The sequence below is a fragment of the Dysidea avara genome, chromosome 1 (assembly GCF_963678975.1).
Source record: "Dysidea avara chromosome 1, odDysAvar1.4, whole genome shotgun sequence".
NCBI classification, from domain to species: Eukaryota; Metazoa; Porifera; class Demospongiae; order Dictyoceratida; family Dysideidae; genus Dysidea; species Dysidea avara.
The window spans coordinates 57,134,296-57,160,632 of NC_089272.1; the positions used below are offsets into that span (position 1 = coordinate 57,134,296).

A 26,337-nucleotide genomic window follows, 5' to 3' on the forward strand; every position below is an offset into this window, starting at 1 on the left:
GCAAAGGAAGAAAATGGAGATGTTTAAGGTAGCACATCAGAATTGCCTGAGGTGATTTTGGTATGCCATGCATGAGCTATATAGAAGTTGAGAAAGAAGCTGTTATCCTGATATCTGTAGTTTAATACACATAGCCAACAGTGCTTCCCATTGAAAGCACTTGTTACCCTTATTAAAATATTGCTTTTTAAATTTTTATTTATGTGTGAATTCATGGTCCTAATGTGTGCACTTGTAACTTGTAACATTACCAATTTGGGATGATGGTATATTGACAGTGAAGTCAGCTAAGTGTATGCTTGCCTCAGCAATTAATCACAAGTTGCATAACAGTTTGAAGTTGTTCTATAAGGTATTCCCAGGTAATTCCCCTTAACATCCTTGGGTATATATGATATCATCTTTATTTTGAACTTTGTTACATGTTTACTTGATAGTCTGTTATCAATCAGGGAAAAGTGATAGACAGTGTGCTATCAGTATGATGTAAATGGATGCAAGCTGATGTATCTAAATAAATACTCCTCTGTGGTTAAGCAAGTAATTTACTTCTTAGTGTTGAAATTGAATCACAGCACTGAAATGAGGCAGTAATTTTATTAGCATATTCTGTATATACCAGACATGGCAGAGACCTTTTTTTGGCACAGCTCAGAACCCTTGGTAGTGATAACAATATTAATGATAGCCACACCTTTACAACAAATCTTTCAAACAATAGAAACTATTTAGGTGTGGGAAGATGACATAACAGTCACATTTTCAAACTTGCTAGAACAGAATAAATATATCTGAAGTGAGGTAGCCATGGCACCTGCACCACAAACATTGTGTAACAGTATGCATCATGCTGCATATTATATGTGCTGGATTGTGAATATGATTTTGAGAACAATGTGTGGCATTGTTGAAATTAGAGGAAAAAATCCCAGACCCAGTGGCAACTTGAAGTCTGGAAACCCCATCAACATGTAGTATAGTTCCATCTTAAATGCCGTCAGACTAATGACCTGTGAGAAGGCTGTACATATAGGGAATCAAATCATTCCATCAAAGCCTTACTGAATGTCCCAGACTCAGACTTAGTGATGACCTGAACCTTAAGGGTGCTCTGTACAGTCCGTTAATATGGCTTCCCATTAAATTTAATTTGTTCTATAACTTACAAATGGTTTTAGAAAATGTCTGTACTTTTTTACTGGATATAAGCTAACACTAGTACACAGTTTAGTCCAAACCCAACTACTAAATTTGCTTTAGAACATGAGTTACAGTTTTTCCCTTTATACTAGAACTAGTCCTACAGTTTACACACAAGAGCCTTGATACTTTTATGATACACTATGCTAAACAGCAAAAACCATTGTGCGTTTTTATTTTTTGTCTTTTAGCTTCTCAATCATCACATATTTATCTTTCGGGTTGACAGTCCCAGAAATCCTTTTTTTACTTCTACGTTATTCATCATCTGAACTTGCTATTTCAAAATGGCAAACGCTCTTCTTTGGTAAAATTACTAAAGTAGCTTGTGTGAAAATTTCATGTCTATTGGGGTAAAAATGATGGAGTAGTTCTGATTTAAGTGATAAGGTGTAGAATAGCAATATTCGTGTGTTTGTTGCTATGGGATACCTAATTTACAGGTACCAAAATGCGTCAACATGTCACAGACTAATTAAGTGACCATAATATTTCTTTTAATGCAAAACAGACTATGTTTTGGGAAGCCTTGTATGAACTGTACAGAGCAACATCCTGTGTAGGTTTAAAGAGCCACCATCTATGGAGCCACAACAGCAATTAAATACTTGTCAGACAGTCCCACCTACCATGTAGGCTACCCACCTAACCAGGGGACTCATTTACAAGACAGTCTGCATGAAGGCAAGTAGACGCTTAGGATGATATGGCCTCGGTCATTGACCTATACTGCATGGCGAGCTAGCTCCAACAAACATAAGGTTATGGCAATATCCCATTAATTCAGTTGCTATCACCTTTGAACCATATGACAAATAGTAAACAAATAATGTAATTTTTACAGTGGAATTACCATATACGTAAACAAGGAAACACTATATAGCCCCATAGCTACATACATTTGACTCAAAATGGTATAGGTTTTTTTTTCAAAAAAATACCTCTTTGTTGCATATTATATGCTTAGAAGTCTGTCCCCTCCTTCCTCTAATGGATATGCCAAAAGACTAATTTGGTGACATTTCAGTATACTTTTTATTGAATAATATAGTTCTCTGTAGTGCTGAAATGATTATTTGGATATTTGACTGCTTGGTTGGCATTATTCAATTTGTTAATTACATACACTAAGCTGTGATCAGATGAATAAAGCTAACCTAGAAGCTTGAGATTGTGAACAAAAGGGTACGTATATTCACATTGAAAATTTCCATTTTAGAAATAGCTCTCAGGGTTTACCTTACTGCCCAACAAAGATTTCAATATTATTTTATTCATGCTTTTATAGAATAATCGGTTGTTTTGTTCACGATTCGAGTAGTAAATATTGCTATTCGTTATAGCATTAGTTCTCTGGACTGTTACAATAATTGACTTATGTATTAGAATAATATTATTATTGGAGCTTACTGAAGGTCTGACAACAACTGCTGCAGACCTTTGGATTACCTATATATGTTATAGATACCTGTGACTATTCAAGTAGTAAATTGACTACATTGTAGACCATGTATTTGTTTAAGTGTGGATCCCTTGCATATGGGCCATCATCCACATTTGACATGCCAAACATGCAAATAGTGCAGTATATGTATAATTGTGGGCATTATGGTTATACACGACTACAAATGGCTATATATGTACAATACGGCATAAACTACCTTTAAAAACTTAACAATAAAAATATAAAAAGGTTGCCTTAATTACAATTTTGTTTCGTCCATCACATTTTCAAGTTGGATTGGTTCATTTACACCATCGGTTGATTGCAGTTCTTCCTCCACCTTTGGCTCAAGCTGTTCACATCCACCAGGTATACATCCAGCTAACTCAAACATGTGAGGGAATCCCTTGGGAAGCCATTTTATCATTATAGTAAACAGAACACTTAAAAGTATTGTAACATACACACCATATATGGTTATGGATTGATCCATACCAATATTATGGTGATATTCTTCTGTTAGTCTTCCACAGTAATCTCGTAAGCCATCCATCACACAGGACCATGCATAGTGGTTGAGCCACTGACAGATTAACAAGGGAATAATGGAAATTTGAATCACAAATCTAATAATTACCAAAATAAGTTTAATTATGATTATGCAAGTGCATTTTCTTTTGATTGGAGCATTAACTTTTGGCTTGATTTTCAGTTTACTTCCATTAATGTGGCTAGTTGGGAAAATGCGTTCAAGATAAATAGGATAATGGCTGGTTAGTGTCTTTTGTTTCAGGATTTCCATCTTCCGATTCAAATTGTCATCGTCCATGTAGTATGTGCTTGCTACCAGCTTGATGAGTTCCTTCTTGAAATATCGTTTGTGCTTCTTCAGTCCTTTAGCTGCAGCATCAACTAATCTGCTAGTACCTTCATCATCATCCAATTTACAACAACTATGAAATGTCTTAAATCCACCATAAATAAACAGAAATATTGCCCATATTACTGCAGTCCCAACCGTAATGATACTATAAAACCTTCTGTCACTTGGATCACAACTACACTGGGTCGACAGAACAAAGCTTTCATCAGTGTGTTTCTCCCCGAATGCATTATAAAATGTATAAGCGAAGTTAAAAGTGACCACTACAACAAGTGCCACTTTAAACGGCGTGTCACCTAAAGCCTCCGACAGTATTCCCTTCAGAGAATCAATGTCATCGAAGTCCCCACCTCCCAAAGCATCTTCGATAGCTTCATTAGCAGCTTCGTCGTATAATTCATCATCTAAGGGGAGTATTCCCTTCAGAGTATCAATGTCATCGAAGTCCCCACCTCCCAAAGCATCTTCGATAGCTTTATTAGCAGCTTCGTCGTATAATTCATCTTCTTCTAAGGGCATATCTCTCCTAGTCCACGAACAGTCCGCTTGTTTCTACACAATGATTGCGCTAAGGTTTGCGCATGCCTATTATGACGTCACATTGCACAAGGGAATGCACCTAGGATTGTTGTTGGGTAGGCCGCTGTGCCACTTTTTTTTTGGTATATCAGGTAAAGGCACAAACACACAATCAGAGTTTACAGAGGACATGATCAATAGTTGCTGCCTCTTCAAGACGATAGGCGACGGTGTGACTCGCTGCTCGCGATGGCGTCTTCTCCCCGAAGTTCCCTATCTCGTCTACTTGACTGACTTAAAGGTGGTCTTTGTTGTAACAGCTGTATACACGTCCCTGATCTCCCAGTTCAGGAACCTAGCTGTGGGCGAAACGGAGAGAAATTTAAATAGTGGAGTTAACTTCAAAATAAATAGCTACTGGTCTAATCATTCCATAGAAGGTGGAGTATCTGATTCAATCCTTTGGAAATGCAGAGAGGATTCTAGTTCACGTCACTTTTATCTATCACTATACGGCGGTTTGTTTAGCATATTCGGTTCTGTGGTAATCCTGTACTTCATATTTCGGTTAGCTATAGTAATTCTTACATGCAAGATAGCATGCCACATTGTCTACCCTGGTGTAAATGTGAACTATTTAGTATTGGTTGCAAACAGTTTGAAGAAGATTTACCAGCTGAAGAAGAGACTGAGTGACGTGCACGTTAGGGACAAAATAGAGACACAAGAAGCTGTCATCACTCAAATAGCTCATGAATGGCAAAATGAATGGAAGATGATCACTGTTACATTAGGTGTTCAATATCGTATGTTGGTGAGATGGATCACAACCTTGTATGTAATCCCAATGATTGAGAATTGCATTATTCTTGCACTGTTGATATTGATATTAACTTCATTTGACGTGCATCCTTTGGGATGCTTTTTTGACATAGACATCCACTACGAAGAACTGACTAAAACCGTCACTTTACGGTTTTCAAATGTGGTACACAATTATCAGAAGGTTGCGGTAGTTGTAGCACTAATCATTTGTGTATTTTGGATTTTTCTGAAGTGGATTCAGAGCTCACTGTTGCCTGATGCCTACCAAACAGATAACAGGTCTATTGATTATGGGTCCCACCTTTATCCTAATTCAGAAGACGAGGTTGTTGATCAAGTTGAAGAAGTGGAGGTTGTTGAAAAGCTGGATGGCAACCCACTTTCTCATGAAGACAATTCAGACATAGCGTCTCCTTTTAAGGAAATCACATCTGAATCAACAGGAACTAGTTGTACAGTTAAATTTTGATGATAAGTTTTAATGACATAAAATTATTAGATCTTCCAACCACACTTGTACTTAATTTTGTGCATGGATGTTCTGTGTAGGATGTTGTAGTAGTATAATATGGTAATGTTAAAGTCACATGATATATTCCATTAAAATGGTATGCAAAAGTTAATCCAAACAAATTATTTTAAATTTTAAGGAAAGTCAAGTCTAACAAATTAAATTAATTGAACACAACCTCTGTAGACCTACAAATGTGATGTGCATATAATGATATTACCCATGCAGTTATAGTACAAATTATCAATTGCATGATCTCCATTGGCTATAACTCTTGTCTTCACCAAACCTATTGTTTTCCTTTTTGTATGTGGCACACCAATGATGTTAGTTGAAAGTTGAAACTAGGGCTGATCACTGCAAATACCGGTACTCAAGTACTTGTTAAGGATTTTGGTACACAGATAGCATGCAAATTTGGTACTCGATTACTCATTAAGATCACATGACCAAGATGTATTTGTCATTATAAAAAAGGTTATAGAGTTTGATGAGTGTAATTTAATCCACAATGCTTGTCAGTAACACTAACATCAGTGCTTTATAGCTACACTGTTATTACCGTTACTTTAAAAAGTTGTAAATTGTCCAGTATAAAATATCTCACATGGGTACTACAAGTATAGCTGGTAACTGCAGTATTCGTGAGTACTTGATCATTAATTTAGAGACTAACAATCCTGTGGTGTTTATTACCATAATTCAAATAATTAATACAGTAACTAGACCATGCCACACTACTCAACGCTCGAAAATGATTTTAGTAACATGTTTCTGACTCCCTGCTACACAGTCTTATAGTGGGATAGTGACTAATAATAACGATGCTGAAGTTCATAATAAAATCAATTGTGGGTGCAATATGGTCAATATTGCAATTGGTAAAAGTAGTTTGTGTACCCATTTCTTTACTTTCATATTATTCAGAATGATGGTCAGGCTATTACACTGCCTTGAAGTATAGAGATGGGTACACTCATGACATGACAACCATTCAATTTGATTGTGAAAATTGCTATTAAAGTTTTCATACTAACCTCAGAGTGTAGAACTTTACACAGTTTATAATTTTCATCCAGACCTAGATCTCTATTAATATTTATGCATACTTTAGATAGGGCCTGCGGTATTGCTCAAAACCTTTATTCAGTATATTAAAGTTATTACCTTGCATGGTATTGGTATTATAATTGCTCATGAATGGATATAAAGTTATTTGATTAATCACATGGGAAAAGTAAGTGGCAAAGCAAAAAGCATTAAAAATTTTATACTCAGCAGCTATAGCTATATACATGCAGTTTATTTTGATGCTACAACATACCTATAGCTAACTTCTTATTTTCGTATGGAAAATTCTTACATGAAAATTTTTGCAAGATACTCTAATAGAGCAGTCATTCACGCAAATCATCGTATATACGTACATGAAAATTTGTATCATAGTGCAAATATAAAATTATGGTAAAACTCTACTACAGTATACAGCTATTCAGTATTTTTGATATTAAAGTTGGTTTTGGTTATGAAGTCCGATCCCATAATAGTATTGCTTAGATAATACCTTTAGGTGCAGTATGACTATAAATTATGCAGAGCCCTAACTTTAGAAAGTTAGTATTGAACACAGCATATTATATTATGTTATACTCAACATTGTCATTGTATTGTAGCCCACACTTGATCACATTAACATCTTTATGGTATTAAAAATGTGTAATGTGTGCTGACTGCTCTATTAGGGTATTTTACCACTTTAATAGACTATAATTATCATTTTAAGTGCATTTCCATTCTCACCACCAGAATCAGAGATATCTAACCAATGTGTTTATAGCATATCATAATTACACATGAGTCTAACATTGTAAAGTTGGGACTAAACTTTGTTTCCAAAACTTGCAAATATTATTATGCAAACTACGAAAATTCAGCATCACAATGCACCTCACCATCACTTTAGCCATATGCATTTTGATATATGATGCTGCCCAGCCACAATGCTGATGAATTGTGCACAATAGATGCATGAGGGGTAAAGCCATCAAAAATCCATTATTTATGACAGAGCAATTACTACCTTGCTTTGGTCATGTGTCTCCACCTACGTACCATGAAGAATTAATTCTAACAGCTACAGTGACTCTATACATGTACAGCTCCAGCAGTCTAGGGGTAGGACAACTCTGAGCAAATCAACCTATTTCAGTATGAACGGATGATTTGTAGTATTGAAAGTGTTGATGAAATGGCACCCACTTCGTATAACTGGTCAAATAAAGATAAAATGATTTCACTGATGCTGGATGTTAGTCATTATAATACGAATATACCAGTGAAGTGTATAGACTACTAAGATTGTAAGGACATGATTTCCCACAAACAACATACACCACAACACACACTAAACTGCATGCATACAGTCTATTTGTAAGTGCATGCAAACACGTAGGACAAAAACTTGTAGCCTGCTACACATGCATACCAATAAACAGATCATCTCACAAGGAATGCTTCAGCTTTTGCAAAAATAGCAGACACAATGCACGTGTCATGTGAGGATCTGGTTGTCAGAAAGAAGTGGTCATTACTAAATATTTAAACAATATAGAATAAATAAATTACTCACAAAACTTATTAGCAGGTGTAAGGCCAATTTAGTATAGCGGTACAACCAAAAAATTGTGCACTTTTTCATAAAGCCATGAAACTGTCCACATAAATAGTAGTCCTCAATACATGTATTTTCAGATATAGTGCCATCACTGATTTGACCTTTGGTGACCTTTATGGCCATTTTGTACAGAAAATTGATCATTTTTGTCTTTAACTCCCTGAGGCAGTAATTAACTTGTTAAAACATGGTACCAAACAAACGATCTTGCTGATAGAAACAACTTGGTTTTTATTTGAAGTCAATAGGTGATTTCATTACAAAGTTATGATCATTTGTACTAGCAGCAAAATCTGATAAATTTATGCATAATTAATTATCTGCCAGCAGGTAATAATTCACACCTCAAGGGCAGGTAAATTTATCAGATTTTACAAATGATCATAACTTCGTAATGAAATCACCTATTGACTTCAAATGAAAACCAAGTTGTTTCTATCAGCAAGATCTTTTGTTTGGTACCATGTTTTAACAAGTTAATTACTGCCTCAGGGAGTTAAAGACAAAAATGATCAATTAGCTGTACAAAAATGGCCGTAAAGGTCACCAAAGGTCAACTCAGCGATGGCACTATATCTAAAAATGCGTGTCATGAGGAGTACTATTTATGTGGAAAGTTTCATGGTTTTATGAATAAGTGCACAATAAATTATTGCCAATTTTGGGGCTACGCCGCTATACTAATTGTTCATCCTCAATATAATTGTTATCTGTGTCTGAAGATTCTTCCTTTTCAACTTTACTTAAGCGAACAGACACTTCTTGCTCATCAGAGTCATCTGCAACTTTCTTGGGTGTGGGCTTCGACTTTAACCTCTTTGCTTTGTGTAAACTCCTAACTCTTTCTCTCTCTATTTTCTTATCATCTTTGTCTCTCTTTTTCATCTCTTGCTTGACTTTGCTGACGTCTATTCCACCTTCAAAGTCTGACTCACTATCACGCTCTTCTTTACCAGCTAAGTGATCGTCATCATCAAACACTACGTGAGTGTTTAGCTTCAATTTCTTGTTGACAAGTTTCTTGGCCTGTGATATTTTTCTCTTCCTGGTTTCTTTAGTACTGTCTTCAACAATGTCTTCTGTTGGATACATGATTTTCTTCACTGTAAGGAAGTTAAGGAAGTCTTCATCTTCAGTTTGTTTCTCATCTTGCATGAAGTTGAATGAAGTAGTACCCATCTCTGTCTCATCAGTTTCACTTTCAACATCATCAGCCTCCAATTCTACATCAGAATCAACATCACAATCTTTTGTGGTAAATTTCTTTTCAGCCTTCTGTAAGAACCTTACATTAGGTGGTTGGACCAGACCTAATGACAAGGCGTACTCATTCATTGGTAGCAAATGTACATTAAATACTTCCTTGTTTGACTGCAAATAAACTGAACAGACATACGAAATAAAGCTCTTTTGGGCCCAATGTTTCATTTCACCATCCTGAGCACAGAAGGCTTCTAGTTTACCCTGAATTGGCTGAAGCTTTTTTGGGTTGACCTCAATTTTGTTAATGGGGACCTTCTTGGCCTGTAGCTGTTCAACAAACTTCTCTTCTTCTGATGGTAAAAGAAATAAAAGTGCCTGGCCATCTTTCTCAAATCGAGCAGTCCTACCTGCTCTATGTACATATGTATTGGCATCTTCTGGGAAGTCAGCCTGAATTACCCAATGAACAGCAGGAAAGTCTAACCCTCTTGCAGCAATATCAGTGCAAAACAGCACAGCAAACTCCCTACTACAGAAGTCATTATAAATTGCAACACAGCACAGTTGTTTTTGCTTTCCGTAAAGCGCCATCAGTGGCACACCAGGCCTCAAGTGATGAAGCGCTTCATAAATGAACTTTACTTGCTCACAACTTGAGAAGAAGACTATTGTTTTGGATTTGGTGTGATTATGAAGAAAAGAGTACAAAGCGCACAACTTCTGGTGGAGCTCACAAACAATGTAACTTTGGGCTAGTTGCTTTTTTTTGGTGTGATTGTTCCCTACATCTCATATGTAGAAATATACTTGGGATTCTTTAGACAAAGTCGTGCAAGATCTTGAACAGATTTTGTCTGGGTAGCAGAGTACAATAGTGTCTGTCTGTCCACAGGTAGGTTTTCAATGATAGCATTCATGGCTGTCTTAAATCCCAGATCTAATATGCGGTCAGCTTCATCCAATACCAATATCTTCAAGTTTCCACAGTCAAAGTTAGGAGTCTCGTCCATGTGCTGCAGAAGTCTCCCTGATTAATGGTTTTTCTTAGCTCAGTATATTATTGCAATGATGTACATGTGTAGTTAAGGGGCACGCTACTATTCATATGGCTTCAGATGTAATATGATATACTATATCATAATATATATCACAATAATTACAATACACATTATATAAATCTTCACTTCATTGATGCAGATTTTTGGCTTTATTCAGCTACGTACAAAGGCTAGACAATAATTATTATATTTTTGTTCATAGTTGATATTCTACAATGAATTAGTCTAATACCAATAAACAAGGAACTTGAAATACAAGTGTTTGAACAGCATGAAAAATAGCAGTAAACAATATTTTAGTACAGTTTTGACTACATGTGCAAATTACTATCCTGAATTAAATTCCATTACAGCACGATGTAAGCATTGCACTATTAATTGTACTGTATCATCACAAGTTATATCATAGTGTATCATGTATTTCATTGCATTGTGATTATCGTGACGTGCCGTCATTACTCAAATAGCTCGTGAATGGCAAAATAAATGGAAGATGATCACTGTTACATTAGGTGTTGAATATCGTATGTTGGTGAGATGGATCACAACCTTGTATGTAATCCCAATGATTGAGAATTGCATTATTCTTGCACTGTTGATATTGATATTAATTTCGTTTGATGTGCATCCTTTAGGATGCTTTTTAAACATCACTTTACAGTTCTCAAAAGTGGTACACAATCATCAGAAGGTTGCAGTAGTTTTAGCGGTAATTGTTTGTGTGTTTTGGATTTTACTGAAGTGGATTCAGAGCTCACTGTTGCCTGATGCCTACCAAACAGATAACAGGTCTATTGATTATGAGTCCCACCTTTATCCTAATTCAGAAGATGAGGTTGTTGCTCAAGTTGAAGTCATGGAGATTGTTAATCAATTAAATAGAAAAACTGGATGGGAATCCACTTTCTCATGAATTCAGACATAGCATCTCCTTTTAAGGAGATCACATCTAGTTCATGGAATCAACAGGAAATTGGTGTGCAGTTTTTTTTTGATGAATAGTTTTAATGACATAAAATTATTAAGTCTTCAGACCACACTTGCGTATATAAATTAATGTTGTATTTTGTGTAGGATGTTGAGTAATGTTAAAGTCACCTGGTATATCCATGAATATGGTATGCGAAAGTTAATCAGTTAATCTGAACAAATTGTGCACATAGGATAAGTTTAGACTGGTCATGTCTAACAAAATATTTAAACAAGCTTTTTACAACTTCTGTAGACCTACAAACGTGATGTGCATATAGCTAGCAGAGTTACAGTGCCATTAATTGATTCCCATTATAGCTAACTCTTGTCTTCACCTGCAACCCAATTGTTTTCCATGTCACACTGATGAATGATGTCAGTTGAAAGTTGAAACTAGGGCTGAATACTGCAAATACTCGAGTATTTGTGAAACATTTTGGTACTCGGATAGTAAAATTATTACTTGTTATGATAATGTGACCAAAATGTATTTTCCATTATAAATTGACACCACGAAGGCTGTATAGTTTTATTTGGTGTAATTTAATGGGTGTTGCTTGTCAGGAACTCTAACACTAGTACTTTAAACATTGTGTATCTTATTGTTGTTACTTGTATTTGTATCATTAACTCTCTAGACCAGGGATACGTATTTGAATAGAAACAATCCATTATTGTTTCAGCCTAGCTTATAGTTAAAACCAGCTCTATGGTGACTGCATAATCTTTGGTGCTTGTTACTACTGTACCCACAACTTCCCGGGTATACTGGAACAATGTAGTCTGCACGCATTGTGTGTGACTGTGTGTGTGTATAGTGTGTTCATATATACCCTGTACTGTGTGATACATCATACTGTGACAATTTCTGCTTAGGTTTCTTGGCTCATAGTAAACACTTCATACGGCAGACTTTGCCTCCTGTACTTGCCCTCCAATGCCTAACTGGTAAAGCAGACAAACAATGCAGTATTATTATACTGCAATGGTTTGTGATAAAAGACTAGGATATAGGCCAAAAGTTTAACAGGGCAAAATTTTAGATGTTACCAAAAATTGAAGTATTTTAGCAAAACTTCACTCATCAAAATTGTCCAATTCATAAAAAATTCCCTCTTTAAATTTTACATTTGTGGTATTCAATGACATCAGTATTGAAGTATGTTGTCAAAAATTTCCTGTGTCAGACATTTGCAATATAGCTATGGTATACAACAACATCATAATAGTCCGGTAGAATAAGTGGCTTTTTTGGCTGAACCTTGCAATAATTATGGTCTATAGTTTATTTTATGCCACAAAATATCTCTCCATACTATGTATGGACTACTCAAAACCACCTGCTGGACCTCCATCAGCATTGGAATATTAACTCAGGAAGTTCTAGTATTTTGGTCATTCCATGCTAAATTATCAAAGAAATTAAAATGTTAGCCCACTCTTTTCAAATTTCTTTAAAATTGGCACAAAGACAGTGGATCATGAGTCAAAGTCATACATTAAGTTTCATTTGACTCCTTTGATCACATTCCGTGTTATGCCTGTTTGCTTTACTGGTATTTTACTGCATTTGTGATTGCACAATTCTTCTAATATTCAACTATACAATGAAACCTGTCCGACTGGATCACTGTATAATAAGGTCACCTGATTTAAACTGACCATTGTAGCAGTCTCCTAATTGTGTCATTTTGTGTACACCGTGACTTTAACACGTTTAATGCAACCACCTCCTTAATAAGGCAGGCCTGGCAGAGGTGACTGGAATGAACAAGTTCACTATTACTTTTATGCTGAGTGATTAAGTAATTTTATACTAGTTAGATTAATGTAATCTCATTAACTAAAAATAGTTTTAGATGTATATAAATTGTCTAAGTTCTGTTTTCAACATCAGCTTGACTTTCCGCCTTGAATAGAGCACATGTAAAGTAGTAAATGATGGGATCCATGCCAAAAATTAATAGCCAAGCTGCAGACAGAATAGCCAAACTGTGAAGTAAATCACCAAGAGATTGCTCCAATATTTAAAATTTCAGCTAGGTCAATACTTTTTACTTTTAGTTTATAGCTAACTCTGAATGATACAGTTGTAGTACCACTACACCCTTTGCATAGCTTGGATTTGTTGTAACCGAGCACTGTCCCTGTCTACCACTGCATTTCATAAGAACATCAGTTGTATATGTATGTACATGTGCGCATTCAGCATGCACTATTATGAATTATTTGTAAAACCATTTTTTGTACCGCATATGTGTGCCACACACGTACATACGGCAGGCTGTTGCCGACCCCAATACATGCAGTTGATAAATGCCAATAGAGGAAATCACTAGTGGAACAAATAGGTGGCAGCAGGAAAGACTTTTAAGGTCTAATTTTGTTTATGCAATATAATGTAATGGATGATCTTAAAGGCTGAACTTGTGTCTTCCACACGCAATTGCCAATTGTATGAATAACTTTGTTTCTGAAAATTATATCTAATCCAAAACAGCCAAGCTGTAAAAACACAGTGCGGCCCTCAAAAAGGCTATGGTGAAAAAGATGTGAAATCCAAGGTGGCGGCCAAGAAATGGCTGTGATGGTAGGTTAATGGTAAAAAACTTGATAACGACAATTCAGGTGAATTTTTGTGCCGCTTGGTTTTGGCAAAAAAATCACCTAAATTGCCGTTATTAAAATTTTTACCATTAACCTACCATCACAGCCATTTCTTGGCCGCCACCTTGGATTTCACATCTTTTTTCACCATAGCCTTTTTGAGGGCCGCACTGTTTTTTTACAGCTTGGCTGTTTTGGATTAGATTTCATTTCTTTTTGTATTTGTATACCATAGGCCAGCTTTGGGACTTTTTTAACCTGTCTTTTTTTTCTTTACCACAGGAAGAAGAAAAGATGAAGCAGATGTACTTTAAATATCTGATTTTATCAGTAAATGTACAAATTATATATATAATACATATATTTATTACAGAACTCTCCATGGTGGTTTCTTTGTAACTGAACACTCTACAAGGTGACTTCTTCTTGCTGCCCTCTCTACAGGGTGAATTGTTTCTTCTAGCTGATCTCTCTACAGGGTGATTTGTTTATAGCTGAACTCTCTACAGGTGATTTCTTTGCAGCTGAACTATCTACATGATGATTTCTTTGTAACTGAACTCTTTACAAGGTGACTCCTTCTAGCTGATCTTTCTACAGGGTGATTTGTTTGTAGCTGAACCCTCTACAAGGATACTTCTTCTAGCTGATCTCTCTACTGGGAGATTTGTTTGTAGCTGAACTCTCTACAGGTGATTTGTTTGCAGCTGAACTCTCTACATTATGGTTTCTTTGTAGCTGAACTCTCTACAAGGTAACTTCTTCTAGCTTATCTCTCTACAGGGAGATTTGTTTGTAGCTGAACTCTCTACAGGTGATTTGTTTGTAACTGAACTCTTTACAAGGTGACTCCTTCTAGCTGATCTTTCTACAGGGTGATTTGTTTGTAGCTGAACCCTCTACAAGGATACTTCTTCTAGCTGATCTCTCTACTGGGAGATTTGTTTGTAGCTGAACTCTCTACAGGTGATTTGTTTGCAGCTGAACTCTCTACATTATGGTTTCTTTGTAGCTGAACTCTCTACAAGGTAACTTCTTCTAGCTTATCTCTCTACAGGGAGATTTGTTTGTAGCTGAACTCTCTACAGGTGATTTGTTTGCAGCTGAACCCTCTACATGATGGTTTCTTTGTAATTGAACTCTCTACAAGGTAACTTCTTCTAGCTGATCTTTCTACAGGGTGATTTGTTTGTAGCTGAACTCTCTACAGGTGATTTGTTTGCAGCTGAACTCTCTTCATGATGGTTCTTTGTAGCTGAACTCTGTACAAGGTAATTTATTTTAGCTGATGTCTCTACAAGGTCACTAGTTTGTAGCTGAACTCTCTACATGATGGTTTCTTTGTAACTGAACTCTCTACAAGGTGACTCCTTCTAGCTGATCTTTCTACAGGGTGATTTGTTTGTAGCTGAACTCTCTACAAGGAAACTTCTTCTAGCTGATCTCTCTACAGGGAGATTTGTTTGTAGCTGAACTCTCTACAGGTGATTTGTTTGCAGCTGAACTCTCTACATAATGATTTCTTTGTAACTGAACTCTCCACAAGGTAACTTCTTCTAGCTGATCTTTCTACAGGGTGATATGTTTGTAGCTGAACTCTCTACAGGTGTTTTGTTTGCAGCTGAACTCTCTACATGATGGTTTCTTTGTAGCTGAACTCTCTACAGGTGATTTGTTTGCAGCTGAACTCTCTACGTGATGATTTCTTTGTAACTGAACTCTCCACAAGGTAACTTCTTCTAGCTGATCTTTCTACAGGGTGATTTGTTTGTAGCTGAACTCTCTACAATGAAACTTCTTCTAGCTGATCTCTCTACAGGGAGACTTGTTTGTAGCTGAACTCTCTACAGGTGATTTGTTTGCAGCTGAACTCTCTACATGATGGTTTCTTTGTAGCAGAACTCTCTACAAGGTAACTGATGTCTCTACAAGGTCACTAGTTTGTAGCTGAACTCTCTATATGGTGGTTTCTTTGTAGCTAACTGAACTCTCTACAAGGTGACTTCTTCTAGCTGATCTTTCTAGAGGGTGATTTGTATGTAGTTGAACTCTCTACAAGGAAACTTCTTCTAGCTGATCTCTCTACAGAGAGATTTGTTTGTAGCTGAACTCTCCACAGGTGTTTTATTTGCAGCTGAACTCTCTACATGATGGTTTCTTTGTAGCTGAGCTCTCTACAAGGTAATTTCTTCTAGCTGATCTTCTTCCAGGGCGATTTGTTTGTAGCTGAACTCTCTACAAGGAAACTTCGTCTAGCTGATCTCTCTACAGGGAGATTTGCTTGTAGCTGAACTCTCTACATGTGATTTGTCTGCAGCTGAACTCTCTACATGATGGTTTCTCTGTAGCTGAGCTCTCTATAAGGTAACTTCTTTTAGCTGATGTCTCTACAAGGTCACTAGTTTGTAGCTGAACTTTCTACATGATGGTTTCTTTGTAACTGAACTCTCTGCAAGGTGACTTCTTCTAGCTGATCTCTCTACAGGGTGATTTGTTTGTAGCTGAACTCTCTACAAGGAAACTTCTTCTGGCTGATCTCTCTACAGGGAGATTTGTTTGTAGCTGAACTCTCTACAGGTGATTTGTTTGCAGCTAAATTCTCTACATGATGGTTTCTTTGTAGCTGAACTCTCTACAAGGTAACTTCTTCTATTGATCTCTCTACAGGGCGGTTTGTTTGTAGTTGAACTCTCTACAGGTGATTTGTTTGCAGCTAAACTCTCTACATGGTAGTTTCTTTGTAGCTGAACTCTACACGGTGATTTCTTCTAACTGATCATGAACTCCCTACAAGGTAAATTTTTCTAGCTGATCTTTCTACAGGGTGAATTGTTTGTAGCTGCTCTCTCTACAGGGTGACTTGTTTCTAGCTGATCTCTATACAGGTTACTTGTTTCTAGCTGATCTCTTGAATTCTCTTCAGGGTGACTGCTCTATTAGGATGACTGCTCTATTAGAGTATCTCGATCTCGCACTTGCTGCACCAAGTTGGATTTCGTGTTATAACTCCGTGGCTTTAAGTCTGATTCTTCTACACCATTGAAGAGCCTTTCTAAGATGATTACTCCTTCTATACAGCGATTTTCAAAGCATTCGCCCTAGCAGTTTATCTGGTAGGCGTGGCAAGTAGTCGTTTTTTATTAGCTAATCTCGATTGCATAATTGTTACACACTGTTGGTTTTGTCGTTGTATTTTCCTGGTTTTTAGCTCGATTTCTTTCAAACCACAAAAGGTTTGAGGTTCAATAGTTAACCTATTCACCCACCGATGTTCAGCTTCTTCCCATACGCGGTTTACCCTGTAGCCGTGACAACATATTGGTGTTATTTTTTGTGAATAATCAATCATAACTCTTTTCCTGTTTATCGTATCCTAGCCAAAGTTGGTACAGAGATGCGCCTTTATACCTCCCTTCTGTGTGCCAAATTTCAAGGCAATCGGATATAGCGTTCGCGTTTTATAGCAGTTTTTGTAAGTGTGCGAAAAGAAGAAGAAAAATAAGAAGAAAAAAAAAACGAAGAAACTAAGCCAATTTTTGAAGTCGCATATCTCGGGAACGCTTGAAGCGATTTCGCTCAAATTTGGAATGTGGAGTGCTGAAGGTGGAGGGAGTGTCCACAGCAAACATCGTCTTGTTTCATCAAGGTAGCACAAAGCTACGGAGGTGCGAAAATTGCGTTTTCTTTCTTCCTGTCAATATACTCACGGGTGTTACGCGCCGGCTTCTTGGGCCGCACGACACACTACCGTGTGTCTTGATTCTGGTTATCACGGTGTCCACATTTCAGGGTATATAGGGGGCACAAGAGGCAGCTACTATACTGCATGATACCACATATTATGATGCCCCAAATAAGGAATAACTTCCATTATTTCTTGAAAATAAGCTAAGTGAGCTAGATGATAGTGGAACAGGCCAGGTGTGAAGAATCTAAACACCAGGCAGTTAATAAGCATAGATGAAGAGCACACAAATGCTATTCACTGTATGGTGAGTGTTTTGTGACATACTCCACAAGTATATAGCAAGTACTAGTTATTGAGCTTACATTTGATGATCTGCATACATGTACAGTCAGTAACTTCTTTATGTATAAAACTGAAATTCTATCTTTAGCACCAATGTTATGGAACATTTTATAATACTGCACCTGATAAATTGTTTGCACTTCATGAACTTTAGCTGCATGAAGAAAGGGTGTATTAACTGAGCTTTTCCACACCAGCAAAACCAAAAAGAGGCAAATCAGTATCACTGAGACACTTGATTCTATCATAATGATTTAGAAGCATTCAACAGGAAAAGGTCAGAATTAAATTTCCTATATACCAGCAAACTGTATTAATGTTGTTCTCTCAAGTCTAAAAGTAATGGTAACCATTATATATAGCTTAAGCTGAAACAAACATTTTTAAAAATAAGCAAACTAAAGAAAGTCAAGAGAGCAAATGTGACTGGGCCTGTGAATATAAATATAGGGCATGCGAACACAAAATTTACCAACTTTTCGAACTTTAATCACCCATAACTTTATGTTCCTATGTGCTATAGCTTTGAAAATTTAAGCAGGTATTAAGCAATTGATTGACTTTATAATACAGGTAGCAGAATGCGAATATTTTACTCCAGTACTGAGATACGTCCATGTTGTGTGACAGGGTGTAGTTTGTGCCTGAGGGCCTATGACAGTTATTGAGACATACGTAACTATGGCATGCATGATGATGCCTTCAGGGGTTTATCGGACTAGTTAATTATTCAGTTTTTTTTTTCTGACATTAATTGTAGTACTTCAGATTTGTTAAATGGTCAGGTTATCAAACAATTATGGGTAAAACTGAAATCCACAGAAGCTATTTTGTGAAATTTGTATGGTTGCTATGCAGCTAATTAAACTTTGGTTGCTATGGCAAAACGCCCAAGGCTGACACCTGTCCAGCAGGTGGAATATTGTTTTATGTATACAGGACAATCCAAAAGTGCATTAAAATAAACTATAGACCATTTTGCAAATTTCACCCTGCTGTCTGCCAGACTATAAGGACAAGTCATGTAGAGGGAGAGGGCTTTGTCTAATTTCATTCACATACAGGTATACTGGGATTTTCCAGTCCATTGTCCTGTTAAAAATTATGCATGTCATTCATGGGTGATATAGTGGAGTCATAACAACATGATGAGTAAAAGTTTTACTAGCAATCTCTATTCCCATGTTTAATTAAAAAAATAAATTTTACACTACATGGAGTGGTTAATTACTTTTTATAAATCCATTTATGCATGGCTGGCTAACATGGCAGTACCACATTTACAACTTTCCACAGTAACAGGACACGATGCAGTTATGGTACTTGAATCTGCCATTTCCCTCGTATTACCAAGTAGGGCTGAAACAGATAATATTTCAATATCTGGATAGTAATTTGAAGCCATCAGAATAGTTGCTAATAATTTCATGATGATTTTCTTTGATACAAACAAAGCCTTTACACTGAGTATTATACCACAATCCCATGAAGACTATTTGCTTCTTTCTATATCAAGCAGGTTCATGGCAAAATATGTCATTTTTCAATGATGTAACTATCCGTAGGACATCTTAGTTTAGGATATCCAGATAGCAAAAATAGCTATCCGCACATGCATTGAAATATTTGAAAATCATCCTTATCCCAATACAACTGTTGAAGAGCACTGAGGAAGCTGCATGGGACACGTGGAAGTCATTATAGGGTGCACTCCATTGAGGGCTGAAAAAAGATTCACAGCTAAAAATTAATAATGTATGCAGTAACTATGTATGGTTAGCAGGAAGTAAATTGTGCGTACAGTGCTACATATACATTATAGTGGAGGGTTTGTTAAAATCTTCATTGAATTAAAATAACACTCTAATAGCATGTAATTATCTGACTGTCATTCTGACTATTGAGAGTAAGGTTTAAGAAATGGGTATACACATTACTTAATTACCAATTGCAATACTGACAGTTATTATAATCATCTTGAATTCCATTCAGTACATGTGTGTGCAGCATGTACTCAGTTAAGGGTGTAAACATGGTGTTTTAGCTCTTTTTGTATCATGAAAAAGAAAACAATTATAATGGATTTAGAGGAATACAATAAAACTAGAGCATATACACTTCAGCCAATTGCAAGACTATGAAGTTAGCACTATAGTGAGTATATACCTGCACATGAGTGGTACTACAATTGATTTTAAACTTTAGCATCATTTTTAAACATCGAATAGTGGTCTAGTCACCGCGCACATTATTATTTATGATAAACACTACAGTGTTTCATATCAATACAAAAAAATGACAGACTGTTTCATTAGAGTGTTTGAAACATATAACAGAGATAGCTACACTGACAGATGATTGATGTATACAAACATCTTTTAGTTGTTGATCAGTTGCCTATCTAACCAATGAAATCCCTACAAGTGCAAATTATATTCATATGGCAATATGTGACAGTAATGTCCCATTAATTTTCTTTAACATGATTATTGAAGGGAATTCATTAGCTCATACAGTACACATAATAGTTGTCTTCAAGGCAAACCCTTCAAGTTTTCTTCAAGTGATCACTGTTTACTATAAAAAAAATTAAATCCAAACCTGGCCAACTGTTTTATTAGAGATCTTCAAAATAATTGTTATCGTATGTCAGAAACAATTGTACTTAAAACATTTGCTCTGTATTGCCTTCTTTAGTGGTCAGCTACTTACTTATTCAAGTAATGAAATCCTTACAACTGTTAAGTATATTCATACCACTCAATGAGACAGGTATGACATATTTGGTTTCTTAAATGTTATTCATTATTAAAGCAAATTCAATGGTCCATATGATGTATATAGCACTTTACTAAGTGTCTATACACACAAACTTTCTGAAGGTGTTATGTATATTAATGAAATCCATGAAGATTGTATTTACATACTCTAATAGAACATTCACTGATGTCGCAAAATTGTTTCCATATGTAATAATTTATGGCAATCAATGTAAAATATTTTCACGTCTGTCAAGTCATGATTTGGTCTCATGCTACTGTATAGCTGAATTGAATTTGCAGAAGTGTTAGTAAAGCTACCAGTCAGAGTATTTTTGTTAAGAGCTCATAAGTGGTGTAACAAAACTAATTATGTGCATGCCCAAAATTGATACATTCAAGGGTGCACTCTACCTTACCCACACAGATATACATGACTTCCTTAGCTACTTAAATTTTGTATCCCAAGTCTCTGCCTACAAAACTTCTATGGGCTCTAGTGGCATAGCAATTCTTTCATGACTACATATCAGCAACAGTATTCATGCATCACCATACATCACAGTTGCAGATTGTGCCACTTATATTATGGCTTTATGGGCTGTACATAATTACGTAGTTTAGCTATACCGCTTATAAGCTCTTCAACAAAACTAATGCTCTATGCCTTGGTATGATTGGTAGCCATACAGTACTAAAGCTTCTGCAAATAACACAAATGGCAAATCATGACTTGACAAACAAGACAACTGGGACTGCTTAATTAAAAGAATTTCGATTACTCGGACTCACTCCCTGATATCTGTATACTAAAGAAATAGGTTAATAACAGGAGAGAATCTATGCAGTTAAGTTGTAGCTATGAAATTTGCTAATTTTAGACAGAAATCTCTATTATACTATAATTGTGATTTAAATTCAGTACATGTGTACTCTGTAAGGGTGTAACTACAGTGTCGTTTATTTTTGTATCAAACGATTATAAGGGATTATAACAAAACTAGAGGATATAATATATACACTTCAAAAAAAAAGACTATAGGTGTAGCAATTTAATTTCCGGCTTCAAAGTATAACTTTGCTTCCAATAGTTGATAATTATAGTTTGCATAATGCATTGCTAAGACTGCCATGAAGCACTTATGGCGTGATAACCATAACCATTCAATTTGATGGTGATGATTGCTTCTTGTGGTATTAAATTTTCATTCAATATTTATTCAAACTTAAAATTTTCATTAAGAGGCAGGTTTAGCTGCTTCGCGATTGGGTGACATAGTTGGCCTGACTGTCATTTCATTGCTATAGATCTGACCCTGAGCATATAACTACACAGTTTAAAAATTTCTAGCAATGACAGTATTATGTATACTTTAGATTGAATCCTGGTATTGCCCAAAACCTGATATCATGTTGGTATTACTAAACAATTGTCCATGCCATGATGTATACAGAAAAGGATTGTTATTTGATTATAATTAAGCATGGAAAAGTAATTAGTAAGTGGCCACAAGGCAAAAGAACATTTGTACTCTACCGTACACACAGAGTTTTTTTTATGTAACAACGTACTAATGCCACTCAGACAATACACATCCAATCACCAGACACATCATAATGTCCAATATAGTATGTAGATAGTTGCTGTACAGTGAGTTCTTGAACACCTGTGTGCTACACTAAAAATTAATGTGTTCAGATAAGTGAATTTGTCTGAATCTAGAACATACACTATACTCTAATAAAACACACAGTAAGTGTCAAAATACTCTAATAGAACATTCATTCGTACTGTTCGGATAATCGAGTGCCTACTTATACCCTACACTCATATATATATACACACATCCTTTTAATAGAGGTCCTGCAGAATTTATGGCAACTACAGTATCTTTACACGTGCATCTCCAGAACAGCATGCACAGAGCATGCAAGCCCTTAGGGAGGGGAGGCATTTGCTGCACACAGTTGAAAATTTGCATTTACATATGCATTTTGTTCTAAATATTGTCATGTGGTTGTCCAAACAGTCCTGCTGGTATACCAGCAAACAGTTAAAGTGAAGACAGGTGAACAACTGACCCCACCCCACCCACACACTACATAACTTTGACTATAATACTGTTCAGTGAAGTACAGCTTGCTATTTTAATTTTTAAACAACTTTTATAACTAGCTAAATCGCAGCTAACTATTTGGTCATAACTAGCCCCTGCTAAAAGTCTAAGGGCAGGACAATTCTAAGGAAACAAACTTTTTTAGTGTGAAAAGTAGAGTTGGGTGATTTGTGGTGTTGCCAGTTATGCACTCACTTAGAAGCTGGTTAATTATTCATGAGCTGTACTCTTATTTTAGATGTTATTGTAGTATGATCATGCAAATGAAGTTCGCATTACAACACACATGCACTAGACTGCTACACATGCAATACACATGTATACAAATAAACAGAGATTATCTCACAAGGAAGGAACTATGTAAAAACTCTGATGACACAATACACATGAGAATCTGTTGTAAGCAAGCAGTATTGTCAATACTGAATAACATAAAAATATACTTCAATAAATAAGTTATTCACAAAACTTATGTAGAAGTTAGCAGGTGTAAGGCCAATTGTTCATCCTCAATATAATTATTATCTGTGTCTGAAGATTCTTCCTTTTCGACATTACTTAAGCGAACAGACACTTCTTGGTCATCAGAGTCATCTGCAACTTTCTTGGGTTTGGGCTTCGACTTCAACCTCTTTGCTTTGTGTAAACTCCTAACTCTTTCTCTCTCTATTTTCTTGTCATCTTTGTCCCTTTTTTTCATCACTTGCTTGACTTTACTAACATCTATTCCACCTTCAAAGTCCGACTCACTATCATGCTCGTCTTTGTCAGCTAAGTGGTCGCCATCATCAAACACTACGTGAGTATTTAGCTTCAGTTTCTTGTTGACAAGTTTCTTGGCCTGTGATATTTTGGAGGACATTTTTCTTTTCCTGGTTTCATTAGTGCTGTCTTCAACAATGTCTCCTGTTGGATACACAGTTTTCTTCAATGTCAGGAAGTCTTCGTCTTCAGTTTGTTTCTCATCTTGCCTGAAGTTAAAGGAAGTAGTACCCATTTTTGTCTCGTCAGTTTCACTTTCAACATCCTCAGCCACCAAATCTACATCGGAATCAACATCAGAATCCCTTGTGGTAAATTTCTTTTTAGCCTTCTGTAAGAACCTTACTTTAGGTGGTTGGACCAGACCTAATGACAAGGCATACTCATTCATTGGTAGCAAATGTACATTAAATACTTCCTTGTTTGACTGCAAATAAACTGAACGGACATACGAAATAAAGCTCTTTTGGGCCCAATGTTTCATTTCACCATCCTGAGCACAGAAGGCTTCTAGTTTACCCTGAATTGGCTGAAGCTTTTTTGGGTTGACCTCAATTTTGTTAATGGGGACCTTCTTGGCCTGTAGTTGTTCAACAAACTTCTCTTCTTCTGATGGTAAAAGGAATAAAAGTGCCTGGCCATCTTTCTCAAATCGAGCAGTCCTACCTGCTCTGTGTACATATGTATTGGCATCTTCTGGGCAGTCAGCCTGAACTACCCAATGGACAGCAGGAAAGTCTAACCCTCTTGCAGCAATATCAGTGCAAAACAGCACAGCAAACTCTCTACTACAGAAGTCATTATAAATTGCAACACGGCGCAGTTGTTTTTGCTTGCCGTAAAGTGCCATCAGTGGCACACCAGGCCTCAAGCGACGAAACGCTTCATAAGTGAACTTAACTTGCTTACAACTTGAGAAGAAGACTATTGTTTTGGATTTGGTGTGATTATGTAGGAAAGAGTACAAAACACACAACTTTTGTGGGAGCTCACAAACAATGTAACTTTGGGCTAGTTGCTTTGGTGTGATTGTTGCTGACATCTCATATGTAGAAATATACTTGGGATTCTTCAGACTAAGTCGTGCAAGATCTTGAACAGATTTTGTCTGGGTAGCAGAGTATAACAGTGTCTGTCTGTCCATAGGTAGGTTTTCAATGATAGCATTCATGGCTGTCTTAAATCCCAGATCTAATATGCGGTCAGCTTCATCCAATACCAATATCTTCAAGTTTCCACAGTCAAAGTTAGGAGTCTCATCCATGTGTTGCAGAAGTCTCCCTGGAGTGCACACAACAATGTTAGTTCTCAGAATATGGTTCTGCTCTACTTTCAAATCCTTTCCGCCAATCACGAGCCCTCCAGAAAAGTCATGATACTTTCCCACTTTTCGTAGCACCTCAAATGTTTGATAAGCCAGTTCTCTCGTTGGAGATACAAGCAATGCCCCCAATCCATCAAGACTACTCCATCTCTCTCTCCACAACTTCTCCAACACAGGAATTAGAAATGCTAGAGTCTTACCAGAGCCTGTCTTAGCTGCACCCAAAATATCTTGACCACACAAACCCAGTGGAATACCTTCTCTTTGTATTAGGGTTGGTTCGTAAAATTTAGATTCTTCTAGACCACGCCTCGTTCTTTTAGAAAGCGGAATATCATCAAACCTCGTAATGTCGAGCTTGTCATCAGCTTCGAGTACGTCATATTCCGATGTAACGGTTTCTATTTCCTTAAGCTCTTTTTTCCAGGCTGGCTGTTTGCTTTCCTTAAAATGTGTTGTCTTCTTTTTGCCCTTATCACCATGGTACACGCGCGCGTGCTTCTTCATTTCACCCAGTGTTATTTTCTAATCAATGCCTATCTACAATATTCCAAATAATGCCACTTTTACTAAGTGGTATGTTGATATCTGTGGGCTGATGTGTTCTCGCTTCTGAACCGCCTTACTATAGCGAGTGTGTGTTTGTTCATGAAGAGACAGGTAAATAGTTTCCGTCTTATTTGTACCGTAGGTACGGGCCGCCCACACTTAATTTGAGTGTCAAGTACGTATCTGGCAGTATTCACTTATCAGTTGTTCATCATAGTGCACACAGTGTTTCAATGCTTAATTACCATTAGGGGCTATACTGACTATGTAATTTATTACCTTGCTATTCTCATTTCCTCTAACAATCCGCTAAGCTTACAGCCTTTCTTCCTTGCTGGAGGTGATTTTAACTTTCCTTTGATCATATTTAGGCTGCTATAACATTGTCTGGTACACGAATGTGTGTGTGTGTTGTGTCATAGTGTGTGTGTTGTGTCATAGTGTGTGTGTTGTGTCATAGTGTGTGTGTTGTGTCATAGTGTGTGTGTTGTGTCATAGTGTGTGTGTTGTGTCATAGTGTGTGTGTTGTGTCATAGTGTGTGTGTTGTGTCATAGTGTGTGTGTTGTGTCATAGTGTGTGTGTTGTGTCATAGTGTGTGTGTTGTGTCATGGACAGACCTCTCAACTCTCACGGTTTAACTGTGAGACTCAAGTTTTTAGCCTCTTCTCAAGGTCTCACGGTCAGGTACCAATTTCTCAAGGTCACGCTCTGGATCTCGAGGTTTTCGCTTGTAAACAAAACTCAAACCCACAATTGAAAACATTTTGTCAACTTAATATATGAAATAGTACTCGCATGATAAATATTTAAACTTTATGGTGCTCAAATCAATAAAAGACTGGAGCCAATCTGTAGCCCAATGTCGTATTACAGCATGGTAAGGTGACTTCTCAAATTTG

General features: G+C 36.6%; 1 protein-coding gene and 1 pseudogene across 1 annotated transcript; both read right to left on the reverse strand.

The window, feature by feature from the left end:
* Window positions 1–8,696: 8,696 nt before the first annotated feature.
* LOC136247826 (probable ATP-dependent RNA helicase DDX10 pseudogene) lies at window positions 8,697–10,773 on the reverse strand (annotated as a pseudogene).
* Window positions 10,774–23,225: 12,452 nt separating this feature from the next.
* LOC136237389 (probable ATP-dependent RNA helicase DDX10) lies at window positions 23,226–25,459 on the reverse strand. Its single transcript, XM_066027666.1, has one exon. The coding sequence runs from the start codon at window positions 25,393–25,395 to the stop codon at window positions 23,272–23,274; it is 2,124 nt and encodes a 707-aa protein (XP_065883738.1). The 5' UTR covers window positions 25,396–25,459; the 3' UTR covers window positions 23,226–23,271.
* Between the last annotated feature and the right edge of the window lie 878 nt (window positions 25,460–26,337).